At 46.0% G+C, this 14,070-nt stretch overlaps 1 protein-coding gene across 1 annotated transcript in view; it reads left to right on the top strand.

Annotated features, from left to right (window-relative positions):
- PRKAR2B (protein kinase cAMP-dependent type II regulatory subunit beta) overlaps window positions 1-14,070 on the top strand; it is a 96,614-nt gene that overhangs the window by 18,313 nt on the left and 64,231 nt on the right. The window contains exon 2 of the mRNA XM_058654914.1: window positions 5,734-5,769. Coding sequence (XP_058510897.1) covers window positions 5,734-5,769 — 36 coding nt within the window. The remainder of the gene's footprint in view (window positions 1-5,733; window positions 5,770-14,070) is intronic.

Here is a 14,070-nt window from a genome sequence, read left to right as displayed (position 1 = left end):
AAATTGTTATTGTTTTCTATGATACACTTTTGTAGATAGAAGAATTTCCCCCCTCCCTGCCCTTCCTCCCTCACTTTTACCACATATTATTACGGTAATATAGTCCTTCAGTATCAGTGGCAAGTTTAACATTCTGCTATTTTTGCGTAACATGGCATTGTAGGTATAGGAAATAGTATTGTTAAGGTATATGTAGCTGTTCCATTGGGAGTCCTGCTTTTATTTTTGGAATAGACATGCCTACAACAGTGTATGTCCATTTCCCAGCATGCTACTCTCCATTACATAGCTCATCTATGAAATATATATATATATACATGTTTACCTGGATATCTATGTGTTTTGTATTTTTAAAATGTTACTGATTGCTTTTTGATTGTGCATGTCTGCCAGTGTCATGGCTCTGGTTTTTGTTGTGAAATTTCTCTCCCATCAGTATGCACAGCGTGCCAACCGTGCCACTGTCAACCTGGCCTCTCTGCTTTTCATTGCTTCATGCTTTCAGTTGTTTTTGTGTTTGGATGCTAGTGGACGCATTTCAGGTCTTCTGCTGAGTTTCTCTTTCTGCGAGTCTTGGCCAAGTTAGGTGGTTCCCGGCAGGACAGATACCGTTGGAGCTCTGTTGCATTTGAAAATGCTGAGGAACGTGGGTAAGCCCTTCGGGGCCAGGGCCTCTCCTACAATTCCAGTTGCATGGCCTCCATGATCAGTACTTGCTGCCTGTGCTTATCCATGCAGAGGCTGGAGCTCAGGTCCTGTTATCTGCCAGGCCATGCCGCAGGCTTTGGGCCTGGCGAGGTGAGAAGATAAGCAGCTCGTGGTGGCTCCGGTGCAAAGCTCCGAGTTGAGCAGTCTGGGAGCCTCTTGGCCCCCGTTGGCTGGTGCAGGATGCACTCTGTGTACCTAGAGCAATGGAGGATTTTCTTGTAAGGATCCTCCAGCAGGAAAGAGGGCTTGAGTCGGTCACGTGGCTGGTCTCTTGGGAGCATCAGGACTCAACACTGACACTGTGGCAGACGGTTAGCAGCCCAAGGGCTCTCCTCCCAGGCCCAGCACTCTTAAAGAAGCACAGCCCTCTGTGTAAATATTTCTGTTTCCCCTCGGAGATTTGTTGCAGCCTCTTGAGAATGTGAGGAGTTTGATATGTTCTGCAAGTGTCGTCATTTCCCTGGGCAGATAATACGTTTAGTAGGATTTTTTTTGTTAACTTCTGTATTCTTCTGGTCTCTAACAGTGCATCTGGTATTTTATCTAGGATAACTGGCGTTTTTATCTGTCACTCTTACTGAATATCTATTGACTAAGAGAACCAAGAGATTCAGAAACCTTAATTTGACCTGTCACACTTCATTTTTTTTGTAAGAACTACCTGTTTAATTTTAAAGACACAGTGATAGAGAGGAGAAGAAAGAGACATCTTTCATTTGCTGGTTCACTCTCCTGATGATCACAACAGTTGGGGCTGGGTCGAGCTGAAGCCAGGAGCCTAGAGCTGCTTTTGGGTCTCCCATGTGGGTGAAGGGGTCACTTGGGTCGTTTCTGCTGCCTCTCTAGGAGCTTTGTTAGCAGTGAGCTGGACGATAGCTGAGCAGCCAGGACTCAAACCCACCCCTCTGAGAAGCTGACCTCGCAGGAGGTGACTTACCATGCTGTGCCAAGATGCTGGGTCCCCACTTACTGTACTCTATAACATTGCTGTCAGGAACTTTTATTTTTCAGAATTTGTATTATTGTTTATGTTGTCTGCTTAAATATGGAAGTATTAACTCACAGCAAGCAAGCATCAATCTTTTTAAGAGAAAATTTATTTATTTGTTTGTTTGTTTGTTTGAAAGTCAAAGTTACAAAAAGAGAGGAAGACATGAAGAGAGATCTTCCATCAGCTGGTTCCCTCCCCAGATGGCCACAGCAGTCAGAGCTAGCCCGTGGGCCATCTGCTGCTGCTTTTCCCAGGCACAGCAGCAGGGAGCTGGATCCAAAGTGGAGCAGTAGGGCCTGCATCACAGGCATGTTATTTACCCGCCACACTGCGATTCCAGACTAGCCTCAGCCACTCTTCTTTTATTTGAATAGGCATTTACAGTTGACAGGTATTTTCAGAGATGTTTGGTTTTCAGCTTTTAATCAAACCGTCTGAACAGAGGGCGGGGTCTACCTCCCACATCCATTAGGAATTCAAAGCCATGTTAAGGATCTGTCCTTGGTTTTGTGGAGGGTCCTGGTGCTAGCAGTAGCTCCTGGGGCTCCTACCTGCCAGCCAGGTGCCTGTCCACGCCCCTCCCCTCACCCCTCACTGCAGACCGTGGATGCAGAATGTCCGGGGGCTAGAGTGCCCATCATCATCTTCCTCCCGTTCCCCTTCACTCACTCAGGTTCTTGAAAGAGAAAACTCCAGGTATGTCGGCCAGGTGCACACTTTTTTTCTTTGATTTCCACCAAGGCTTCTGCCCTGAATCTTGGCCCTGTTCCCTGTTGTGTTAGCTGGACTGAGCATCCCAGAGCCACCGTGCAGGTGACTGTTTCACTTGCCAAAAGGAAACCCCAGCTTTCATCCCTGAGATGTGGAGAGGAGGGATTCAATTTCTGGCCCTTGGTTCCAGACCAGGTATTGATTCGCCCTGCGGGCTGCTGCATGAACACTTGCTGGGGCACTCCTCCTCGTGACTCCTGGAGCTGTCGGGGGTGACAGTGTTTTCTGCTGCTGCCCCTTTAAGGCAGCAGAGGAGGGCCCAAGTGCTTGAGCCCCTGCCACCCGCAGAGCAGACCATGATGGAGGTCTGGGCTCCTGGCCTCAGCCTGACTCACCCTAGCTGTGTGGCCATTGGGGAAGAGAACCAGCACGTGGAGGATCTGTCTCTCTCCCTATCCCCCTCTCTGTCACTCTTTTTTATTTGAAAGGCAGAGCTACAGAGAGAGAGGGAGAGAGATCTTCCACCTGCTAGTTCACATGCCAAATGGCCACAATGGCCAGGGTTGTGCCAGGCCGAAGCAAAGAGCCAGGAGCTTCTTCTGGGTCTCCCACATGGGTGCAGGGGCCCAAGCACTTGGGCCATGCTCTGCTGCTTTCCCAGGCCATTAGCAGGGAGCTGGATTGGAAGCGGAACAGCCAGAACTTGAACCCTCTCCATATGGGTTACCAGCACCAAGGCGGCAGCTTAATTCTTCTAATGTATGGTGTAGTTGGTGGAGAATTCTTAAATAACTGTCTGTTAGAGCAGCGTCGGGGCTCAGGCCCAGATGGCTGGAATGGACTTTGTGCTCCTGTGAGCGCTCAGAGGGCTGCTCCAGACTGCTGTGGGTGGTGGCTGTGATGTGCCGGGCAGTTGCTTGTTGGTGCTCGGCTGTCCCGGACACAGCCTACTGAGTGTCGGTGGTGTCCTCTGAGTGTCGATGACAGTGGGGATCACTCTCACAAATGCAAAAAGCACCTGGCTGGCCAGCTATGCCTTCATCTGTGGAAACCCAAGGACACCAGAGAACAAAGCCTTCTGAGTATTGTGAACCGGAAGGGATTGGACAATGGCGGCAGTCCGGCAGGAGGACAGAGAATGTCCATTTTTGCCCCAAGGCTGAGCCAGATTTTTAACCTTTTTCTTGCCTTTATCTGCCAGTGCTCCCCGCTCTGCATTCTTGTGGTTGCACTTGCTTGGGCTTTGTCTCCGCTCACTGTCCTTTCAGAACAGGTTCTGATGGAGTTGTGAACGGTTCTGTTCCATGTCCAAGAGAACTCCTGCACATTTGGGTGGCATGTATTGCAGAATCTATGCAACATACAGTTTACTTTCTAAAAGTTTTTTTAAAATGCATCCAAGTTATCTGTAACTTGCAAATCAATGACTGATTTACTAAGCAGATAATAACAACTTTATCTCCTTGGATTAATGTGTATAATGTAATTTTGCTGTAAACTGTGCTAGGGTTTGTGAATTATTTCGGGCTCTGATCTGTAGTAGCAGTGAAACAGAAGCCAGTAGTCACCTCTGAGCTTGTCACTTGTGTGCGTTTTCGCTTCTCCAGCCTTGTGGCTGTGTGGTCTAGGCTACCTCCGTTAGTTTCTGAGTATTCTGCCATGATGTGTCCTGGTCCGTGGTGCTGGCGTGCAGTAGTGAGGTGATGAGAACTACTGTGAGCCATCTCACAGCCTCTCTGCTGCCCTGTGCCTTTGCTTTGCACTCCTATTTTTTCCTGGAGTGTAACTACAGTGCTGACAGAAACTGTTTCTTTTCTAAGATTTTTACTGTAGCACAGAAGTATTCCAAGTGTGCGCGGTTGGGTCATCAGTGCTTTAAAAAGCATCAAAAGGGAGAGAGATCATCAAGCAGCGTTCAGGAACTTTTGAGATCAAAGGTCACTTTATTAACAAGGGTTACACAGGGCAATTGTCTGTGGCCATTTTTACCTGCAATAGTGTAAAACGTTGGAAGAGCTAAGAAACTGGGTTTAACCAGGTTTGAAGCTTCGAGAAAGAGCATGGACAGAAAAAGGTGACGTTAGGGAGATTGAGATGCTATGAGAAAATAATGGAGTATGACATGGCCGACCTTGAAACTTAAGCAGAATGAAGAGAGAAGTGAGAGCGTTGAGGGACCGGGAAAGGCAGGGGAACAATTAGATGGCAAGCCCTGTTGTTTCGGTGGTGCGTGGCAAGTGCTTTACTGGTTCCACAGAACAGCCTCCTGGATGCCTGGGGACGGGGCAGAAAACAAAGCAAGGTGAGGCATTGTGCTGCAGGTGGGTAAGACAGCAGCTGCAGTGCCCACATCCCAGGCTGGAGTACCAGGGATTACATTCCGTCCCCACTTCCCATCTGGCTTCCTTCCAGTGCACCTAGGATGCAGCAAGATGATGGCCCAATCATTGCAGTTCCAGCTGCCCAAGTGGGAGACCCAGATGGAGTAACCAGCTCGCAGCTTCACCTTGGCCCAGCCCTGGCTGTTGGCAGCCATTTGGGGAGTGAAAGACCCCCCCACACCACCACCAAAAAAAGAGCCAAAAAGCAAAGAAACAAACAAACAAACAAAAACGCCTTAATTCATGAGATAGTTATATTGGTAAAACCAAAACATTGCAGAACTGAGTAGAGTGGGGAGAGTGGAGTGGAGTGGGGGGAGTGTCGTACACACAGCTGGAAATCGCAGCCTTTCATGAACTGATTTGCTGGCCGTGGCCATTGGGTTTGCACAGAAATGGCCGGAACCATAAATGTTGAATCTGGGATTTGGAGGGCGCACTGTTCTTCACCTAAAATTTTTTTCAGTATAGACAGCATTTTTAGCTTTGTTCCTTGTGCTGTTTTGTTTGTTTTTGACGGTGCTGGTGAACAGACTTACTCACGTGTAGCCTTTTCCTTTCCTGGTAGTGCTGTCTTAGAACAAGGCTCTAAAAGTTAACTTTTATACAAGTCTTTTGTGGCCTATCGTTAATTGCCACAAAATTTACATAGATGTACAGTGTCCCCAGCTAAGTAGTTTCAGTTACTTATCTCTAAAGTTTTTATTTTAAGGTAGTTTGGGGGAACTAGCTTAATAGGTGAACTAGTGATTTTAAATTTCTCTGATGGTCAGTGAACGTAAATGTTGAATTTTATATATTTGTGATATTCCCTCTTGAATTATAGAATCATGCATATTTTTTTTGTATTAACGAGAACACTGTTCCTATATATTGAGCCCTTTACAGAGTTTTGAGACAAATGAGATTTCAATCTAACACTCTGCTCCTTCTTTCTTTTAGCTCCAGTAATAAACCGATTCACAAGGCGTGCCTCCGGTAAGCGATGTTGATATGCATTTTGCTTTACTAATGATGACCTTCAATGGTAGTAGAATTGTACAGAGAGAGTAATTGCTGCAGAGTATGAAATTCCTTGCCAGTCATTCCCCCTAGAGAGCACATCCCTCTAAGGGCATCACGCCACAGGAGATCGTTGGAAACTCCCTGAGTGGCCAGATGCAGTGGTATAAGCTGATACACTGTTTTAAATGGAGACAGAATGTTTATTCCTTTCTACATTTTTTAAAAGAATTGTTTGTGTTTTATTTGGGAAAAAAAAAGTAAGGATGGTTTCCCCTCTCACTGATTTGCTCCCCAAGGTGGCTGCAGATAGCTATGGCTGTGCCAGACCAAAGCCAGGAGCTTGGCACTACATCTGGGTAGTGACAGGAAACACGGTACTTGAGAACCTAGTGCCTGCTGCCTCCCAGGCTGTGCACTGGCTGGAAGCTGGAATCAGGCGTGGAGCTGGGGCTTGAACTGAGGCTGTGACGAACAGCTGCCCCAGAGTGTCTGTGGATGGCTTTGATGAAATGACTACCTGTGTGTTTGCTGACTGAGGAGCCACACCACGGAGCCTTGAAATAGGAAGGAGTGGTCAGTTCTTGTCTTAAGTAATGGGGACAGGGCTACGGTTAGCATATAGCTGTAATGGCATATCATTGTGGGGTCATTTAGAATAGGAGCAAGTTGCATTGTTTTTACTAATCTCCTGAGACCACAGCTGTCTAATATGCCACCACAACCTAACATGACCGATGTCTGCCGTTGACAAAGGGCGTCCCAGAGGTTCGGTATATTGTGCCCTGCCTAGGCTGGCAGGGAAGTGTACGATACAAGTAAGCACATTTCTATACAAAATGGTGTGAGTAAAACAAGTGTGGTGTTGAGATGGATGAGCCATGTGGGAAAATCCACCCTGTGGAATACCTTCTTCACAGAAGGTAGAGGGTAAATGAAATATTACTGCACTTGGTTTCAGAACATTACCCTCTTAAATATAACTTGTGTTTTTGCTTTAAAAAAATATAGAAGACAGTTATTTCAAATAGTTTGTCTTTGGAGTTTATATAATATAAGTGAATTATTTCTCTTCTGAAATTGCTTTATTTCCACCTGTGCTATAACATGCAAGATATATGGAGATTGCATTTCATTTAAAATTTGTCAGCGGGTACTTGATAGGATTTAACTTCCGGTCTATAGTGACAGGGTCCCCAGCTCTCGTACCATGTGGAGCTTTTGGTGGTCTCAAGGCATGTTAAGGGAGGAAACCGAGGAGCATCTTGTAGTGCCTTTTGTCTGGCGGCAGATGGTGTTTTGTCGGCAAGGCCTCTAATTTTGTCCAGAAGTGGTGTTGCTGAGGAGGGGTTGACCAGGTTCTCATTCGGTTGCCTTTCACAGGGAGGAACTATGGGAGACTATGGTGATACCTGGCTTTCCTCTAGAACCACAGTTAGGTCTTACAGTCAAGTATCTTCCTGGCTCAGATCGATGACATGGGGTGTTTATTCTTGGGCAAGTCCCTCTGGTGTTTATTGAACGAGAAAGTTGTTATTTTGGTTGATCAGGTGCACCAGGATACAGCTAAATTTTGAAAAATTTGAATTTTGAAATACAACTGCCTGCTAGAACCAAATGTATGCAGAGTTGATAAAATGCCAACAAAGAAGTATAAAGAGTGATGTTGCAAACGTCTGTTTCGTACTCATCTATTTTAAAAGGATATTTACAGCAATTATTCTGGTACGTGCAGTGTGAATCTAGCCCCTGTTGGCCGAATAAGAAGAAAAAATGAGCTATAAAATAGTTGGAAACTTCTGATTTTCCTGAATCTTTTAGTTTTTTGCCATCGTACCCTACCTATCAATAAAATCTAAAGAACTGAGGAATTTAAGCAAACATTTTCTCTGTTTATTTCTGTTTGTTGATGTTACAGTTTATTTAATGTCCACAGTAAAAATACTCTATTTAGGGGTTCCTTTGTGCTCTGATAACACCGTGTTAATTGACCCTGCCTTCTTCAGGGCCTGCCCGCATACCTGTGGGCATTCGTTTGTGAAATCAGAAGGAATCAGTGTCTCTTAAGTATTTACACAAAAAAATAAAAACTCCCAGAATCTTACGGTCTGTAGAGTTTCAGGGCTGGGAAGCAGTGATGGACGCAGGCCACGATGGGCTCCAAGCTGGGCCCTCCTTTGTAGCCTAGCTTGGATGAGTTAGAAAACATCATCGGAACTCAGACGTTCTCTGCAATCCAGACGTAATATCTCTTTGTTGGCTTTCTGAAAAAACTTAATGTTTAAACAGTACCCCATCATCTATTTCTTTAAAATATTTGCTTACTTTTTATTCAAAGCCAGATTTACAGAGAGGAGCTTCACTCACCAAATAGCCACAATGGCCAGAACTGAGCCAATCTGAATCCAGGAGCCAAGAGTCCCCTCTGGGTCTCCCATAAGAGTGCATAAGAGTACCAGGCCCCAAGGCTCTGAGACGTCCTCTGCTGCTTTCCCAGGCCACAAGCAGGGAGCTGGATGGGAAGTGAAACAGCTGGGAAACAAACAGGCACTCATAGGGCATTCATTACTTATAGTGGAGGATTAACGAGTCATGCTGACCCCTCCATAATCTTATTTTTTCAAGTCAAAGAAAAATGCTGCTTGAATCTTATTAAAATGTTTGTTTGAAGGATTACAGAAAGAACGAGAGACAAAGAGGCTCAGTCCTCCATAAGGACCCAATGGCTAGGGCTGGATCAGGCTCAAGCCAGGAGCCAGGAGCTTCTTTCAGGTCCCCCATATGATTAGCAAGGACCCAAGCTCATTGGCCACTTCCCCTGCTTTCCCAGGCCATTAGCAGGGAGCTGGATCAGAACAGGGCAGCCAAGGATCAAACTGGCACCCATACGGGAACGTTACAGGTGACAGCCTCACTTGCTGTTCCACCACTCAGATTCCTGCTTTTGTATTTTAAAACCTTTTTAACTCTTAATGTATCACTTACCAGAAATCACATACATAATTCATTTTAGACTTTAAAATGATTTTTTTTTCTCATCTACTTAGAGGTTAAGGGAAAGGGCGTGGATTTTCATTGCTTTCCCACCCTCTCGTTCTTTGTTGAAATGCTCACAACAGCGTTGTGACCCAGGGCTGGGAGGTCTGAACTCCATGCATGCTTCCATGTGTGTGGAAGGGGCCCACACCGCTGGGCCTTCATCTGCTGCCTTCCAGGCGCACCTGCAGGATGTGGAGTTGAACATGCATTCTGATATTAGATGTGTGCCTTGGAAGTGGTGTGGAGCCTGCTGCACCCTAGTAACCGCCCCTGCAATCCTTTCCCGATGAGAACACACGCTTCGTTTCTTCCGGGTTTTTCTGATAGCAGAATGGACATAACCACAGCACTTGTGACTGTTGTTATTGTTATAGGTTAGTGGTAGTACATACTTGAAGAAAAAAGCATTGCGTTCCTTTCTTGTTCCCCTGTGTTGTGGGAAACACTGCAGGCCTTGGGGTTTTACACACTTGATCCAGACCTGTTCTGTTCACTCTGTGAATCTGCACTGACCTCATGGAATTTTCCGGCTGCCTTCTTTATATTTGCCTTTTCCTTTAGTTTGGGACCTTAACAGCCACGTTCAGGCTTGCTGTGAAGGCCGGGTCAGGTGGAGTTCATGAAGCCCCCCCTGTAGAGTGTCAAGGCTCCCCAGAATGTCAGTGCGGCACCCCACTCTTCAGAACCCCATGGCAGCACCCCGGGCCTCCTGCTGTAACTGCTCAGAAACACGCCGATGCTGATTCTTTAGTGTGGGCCTCTCTCTCTGTCACTTGCGTGGGTTTTTGTTTGTTTGTTTGTTTTACAGAGATTATAATGATGTTCCTCTGTGGTTTTGTTTCCTGGACAGGGAGATGCAAGGGGAAATACCGAATGCACCCCAAGACAGTGAACTTTTATTTTGAAAAAAAGAGGGGGGCATGCTAATGCAAGAGTTAAAAAAAATAGTTCAGGGACCCGACACAGTAGCCTAGCAGTTAAGGTTCTCACCTTGCATGTCCCGTGATCCCATAGGGGCACTGGTTCTAATCCCCACGGACCCACTTCCCATCCAGCTCCCTGCTTGTGGCCTGGGAAAGCAGTGGAGGACGGCCCAAAGCTTTGAGACCCTGCACCTGTGTGGGAGACCTGGAAGAAGCCTCAGATTGGCACAGCTCCAGCCATTGTGGCCACTTGGGGAGTGAATCATCGGATGGAAGATCTTCCTCTCTGCATATCTGACTTTCCAAAAAATAAATAAATCTTTTTTTAAAAAAAGACTAGTTCACTGAGCATCTTCATATAGATAGCCCAGATGCTAATATTTCGCACATTCGCAATCTCTTTTCTCCTTCTTTATTCATTCTCGGTCTCTCTCCTTTTTTCCCTTTTAGGAACCCTAAATATCTCACAGGGCCCTTGTGAATTTGCCAGGTCCTGGGCATGGTTAGCATCTTTCATGGTCTGCCCCACCAACACCCGTGGAATCTTTGCGCTGACATTTAACATTGCTTTCAAGGACTGCAGCCAAGCAGTAGTTATGGATTGTCCTAATTTTCTGTTCTCATCTCCATAATTAACCACACTCCAGGGTTTTGTTTTATCATACTGTAAGCATTGGATTTTATAACATGTATTTTTAAAACCGAAATGAATTTCAATACAGAAAACAGATAGTACTTTGCGTATTTCTCCCTCCAGAGGGTAGCTCTGGATTTGAGGAAATCACAATATTAACAGAGCTAAAATGTTATAGCTTTCTGTAAAATAGCATTTAGAATAATTCAGAAGTGACATTAAGTGTTCAAATCTCACACACCTACTGTGTGACACATTTTCAAAATCTCAGTGAGTTCACCCAAAGCATAAAGTGGTTTGTCCCCGCAAAAGCCGTGAGCTAGCTGAAGCCGAGGTCTCTGCCGTGGCCCCGATTCAGGGTGCACAAGCCTTACGTTCTGTTGAGGGAATGCTTGGTGGCCTTTCTCCCTGGATGTGTGTTTGATAGAACTCTAACTTCTCGGTTCTTTTTCCCTCAAGATCATTCTCAAATTGCCAAACTAATGGGCCAGTGTAATCATAGGTAGGCTTATGTTTTGTGTTTTCCTAAATCAGCTTCACTCCATATAAATCTCAAGTTTGGTAATATCCAGTACTCGACATTGCCTGAGAGAAGATTGATTTGTTAGCTCTCCTGATTTCATTCCACAGATTCTGGCTGAGTCCCTCCACTGTGCCAGGTGCAGTGCCAGGGATGGGAGAAGGCTGAGTTCACAGTCTGGCAGAACGGCCATGTGCAGGGAGGGTTGTCTGAGGGGAGTGTCCTTGGGGAAGAACCTTATCAAATATGTTTTAGGAAAACCAGTGTGAAGGGGCTAAGGGGTAAGGAGACATGCTGGGAAGGAAGGTGGTGGTGGCAGGGAGGAGGGGTCCACAAGTCATCCATTCAGCTGAGAAGATGTGGAGAGCAGTGAAACCACTGATGAGCATGGGACCCTCTGGGCCCTTGGGGAGGGCAGGACTTCAGGCATGGAGACTTTATCAACGGGGAGACTCTTGCGTCCTGTGGGGCCCTGTGAAGACAGAGCAGGGGGTGTCACCGTCCTGGTGGTCTTGGTGACAGTCCATGCGGTGCGAACGTGTGCTCACTGCGGAAGGCTCATCTGTCAGCTTCCCAACGACGATATTTTTCACTTTCTGCTGTTTGCTGGAGTACAGAAGGCAGCATGGTATGAGAAGTGAAGGGGTCAGATGAGGGGCCAATTTTTCATTTAGCTGTCAGCTAGCCATGGAGGGGCTTTGATGTGTTTGGTCCAAGGCAGTCGGGTTTAGGATCTTAAAGCCACTGTTGATCAGCTGCAGCACCCTGGGCAGCCTGTGAGATTGAGTTGTGGGTATTTTTGAAGAGGACGAAGCTCCTAGCAAAGCTTTTTTTTTTTTTTTAAATTATTTATTATTTAACTTCATTAATTACATTGTATTATGTGACACAGTTACATAGATACTTGGGTTCTCCCCACCCCTCCCCAAACCCTCCCACCATGGTGGACTCCTCCACCTTGTTGCATAACCACAGCTCAAGTTCAGTTGAGATTCCCCCATTGCAAGCGTATACCAAACATAGAGTCCTGCATCTTATTGTCCAGTCAAGTTCAACGGCTTCTTAGGTATACCCTCTCTGGTCTGAAGACAGAGCCAGCAGAGTATCATCCCAGTCAATTGAAAGCTCCAACATACCATCAGCAAAAATTTACATCATTATGGAATTAATTGACATAGTAATGAGTAACCAATATGTTAAAAGTAAATGCGAGTTCCCAGCCACCTTCTGTGACCACCTCACCTATACTTCAATTTAGTTTATACACAACATATAACATTCAAAACATAACATGTTATACATAACATCATATCATCTTAAATTAAGGCAAACATGTGGTATTTAACCTTTTGTGATTGGCTCATTTCCCTTAGCATTATGGTTTCCAGTTTGGCCCATTTGGCCACAAAGAACTGCATTTTGTTTTTTTTAATAGCTGAGTAGTATTCCATGGAGTAGATGAACCATAGCTTTCTTATCCAATCCTCTGTTGATGGGCATTTTGGTTGCTTCCATGTTTTTGCAATTACTGATTGTGCTGCTATGAGCATAGGAGTGCATGTTGGTTTCTCATAAAACAATTGTTCTGGATATATTCCTAGGAGTGCTATTGCTGGATCATACGGTATGTTGAATTTGAGTTGTCTAGCAAAGCTTTTAGCTCAATATCTGAGATGCAGTGGGTGCTCCATCTTCTTCTGTATTATTATTGTTAACACTCAGTTTATCACAGTTGATAAACTGGTGTTGCCCTGTTATTTTCTTCTAAAAACCAGGTGTTTATTTCGTGTGTTTGAAAGGCAGCGAGAAAGAGACAGAGATTTCTTGTCCACTGGTGCCCTCCCCAGATGCCCACAGCAGTCAGGGCTAGAATGGGTCAAAGCCAGCAGCTGGAAATTCAACCTAGGTCTCCCTCAGAGGTGCCAGCAGTCCAGAGCCTTTGTCGCTGCTGCCTCCCAAGGTTGCCTTAGCAGGAAGTCGGAGTCAGCACACCACCCCAGGCACTCAGGTGTCTGCCCCTACACTCCCTTTCAGCTGGGTAAGGCACCCAAGTTAGTGCCTCTCTTACCTCTCAGTCTCCTACCCTGGGTTTGACTTGGATTGGGATTGGTGGGAGACTGCAGACATCTCTCTGAAATGTAGCATCCTTGAGAGCTTGTCATGTGAAAAATATAACAGCAGCCTCATCATCCCCCAAATTATAAGCTGCATTGTTTACACCATTATTCTGACAATAAATTGGTTCACCCCCTTTAACGGTGGCTGTTTTAACAGGTGTGTGCATGTGTGTGTGTGTGTGTGTGTGTGAGAGAGAGAGAGAGTGAGAGAGAGAGAGAGAGAGAGAGTGCAGTCTCCCCCATGCCCCAGATGGAACCAACTGCTTCCTTGCCACCACCTTCCTGGAGACCAGGGCTCTCCTTGGCTGCCAAGGCTGACAGCTGGCTCCACTGCACGTTTCTTACAATGCCTAGTATTTGGTCATGTTTTCTATAAGAATTACATCTTTCACTAAAGGCCAGAAACAAACAAAATGCATCCAGCGAATGTCTGTGCTTTGCCAGAAAGAACCAGGTTGTTGCTCTCTCCCAGCGCTGCTGCACCTGCTCTCACGCCCCATCCTTCCAACTTGAAGCATGAGTTATTAGAACTACAGAACATTGATTTTTGTCCTTGTGTCATGAAAGACGCTTTAAGAGGACTGCCAAACAATGCAGACAGAGATGAATGACTTACTGTTTTCCCAGTGAGCAGGGAAGAGAAGCTTCCGTTTGAAGTCTAACCGGCTCCAGTGAGTGTAGCCTTGGGATCTGCTGTCTCCCTGCTAGCCCTCACCAGCGGGTGCAGCTGACCCTCTCCTGAGAACTCTGAAAGCAGACAGAGCTGGTTCCCTACACTCACTGTAGCCCATGGAGCGACAGGGTTGAGCACAGCCAAGATACCTTTTAGGCTGTGATGGCCGTTCAGATGTCTGAGATGCAATACATCACTGAGTGACAGTCTGCGGCAGAAGCCAAAAATCTTGCATTTACCTGGCAGCTTTCTGAAAATAAACTGCCCCTTGCAGACTGCCTGGCTGTGTGACGTTGTCACTGAATTCAGGTTTTATGGGCCCGTCAGAATTTTCATTTTCTGTTGTTCTTCAGCACATTTGTATTTTAAAT

The sequence above is a fragment of the Ochotona princeps genome, chromosome 25 (genome assembly GCF_030435755.1).
Source record: "Ochotona princeps isolate mOchPri1 chromosome 25, mOchPri1.hap1, whole genome shotgun sequence".
Lineage (NCBI taxonomy): Eukaryota > Metazoa > Chordata > Mammalia > Lagomorpha > Ochotonidae > Ochotona > Ochotona princeps.
The sequence above is the reverse complement of the archived record's forward strand: the minus strand, read 5'-3'. Positions and strand labels throughout refer to the sequence as shown.